Source organism: Chrysochloris asiatica, unplaced genomic scaffold (assembly GCF_000296735.1).
Source record: "Chrysochloris asiatica unplaced genomic scaffold, ChrAsi1.0 scaffold00112, whole genome shotgun sequence".
Taxonomy (NCBI): domain Eukaryota; kingdom Metazoa; phylum Chordata; class Mammalia; order Afrosoricida; family Chrysochloridae; genus Chrysochloris; species Chrysochloris asiatica.
In genome coordinates, this window is record NW_006408630.1 from 3,500,315 (window position 1) to 3,501,216 (window position 902).

The 902-nt window shown below is 35.3% G+C and overlaps 1 protein-coding gene across 1 annotated transcript in view; it reads right to left on the bottom strand.

The window, feature by feature from the left end:
• Positions 1–511: 511 nt before the first annotated feature.
• Positions 512–902, bottom strand: part of ASIC5 (acid-sensing (proton-gated) ion channel family member 5) — a 62,703-nt gene continuing 62,312 nt past the window's right edge. The window contains exon 10 of the mRNA XM_006867910.1: positions 512–702. Within this exon, the coding sequence (XP_006867972.1) occupies positions 512–702 (191 nt within the window). The remainder of the gene's footprint in view (positions 703–902) is intronic.

Below are 902 nucleotides of genomic sequence, written 5' to 3' on the forward strand. Positions count from 1 at the left end.
GCTCTGGTAGCGTAGTGGTTATGAATTGGGCTGCAAACCTCAAGGTCAGCAGTTCCAAACTACCAGTTGTTTCATGGGAGAAAGATGAGGCTTTCTGCTCCTGTAAATATTTACAGCCTCAGAAACCCTGTACAAGGTTGCTATGAGTCAGAACGACTCCATACCAACAAACATATATAAAAGTTGATATCTGTTTCCACATATATGGATAAATAGATATATGCTGTTGCTAAGTTCTGTCGAGTTGGTACCAACTCAGAGTGAGTGACCCTGTATTGGGTTGCCAAGGAGCAACTGGTAAGCTTGAATCACTGACCTTGTGGTTCAAAGTGACCTTGCAATCCAGTACATTAACCCACAGAGCCATACTAGGATCCCAAATAGATATGTACAAAGGGTTTTATTGAATCACCAAATGATTAAGCCTGATGTTACACAACAATGAACTAGACATGAATAAAACTAAAAATATTATGAAGACAAAAGCAAAAATTTTTATCCTAAAAGAACATTAGCATTCTTGTATTTCTTGCTTATTTTCCAGTTGATTCTGAGCTTGAAGAGTCCACTTGGTCATCTCAGGTATCTTCAGTAAAAACAAAATGCATATCCAGTAGAACTTGGTGAAAATGTATTCAATAATTTCTATAATTGTAATCATACTGGCCCCACAAAATAGGCCCAGCTGACCACCAACATCTGCTGTAATAAAACCAGTCAACAAATTGAATAAGTCATTATTTCCTTAAAATAAGCACATTAAACATTATTAGAAGTTAAATTATTCAAAGCCAGTAAGTTAAACATAACTGCATTGTATGAAGAACAGTTAATTATATAATTTAAAAACTTGTTATAAAACTTAAAAAAGAAGTTGCCACCAAGTTGATTACGACTCATGG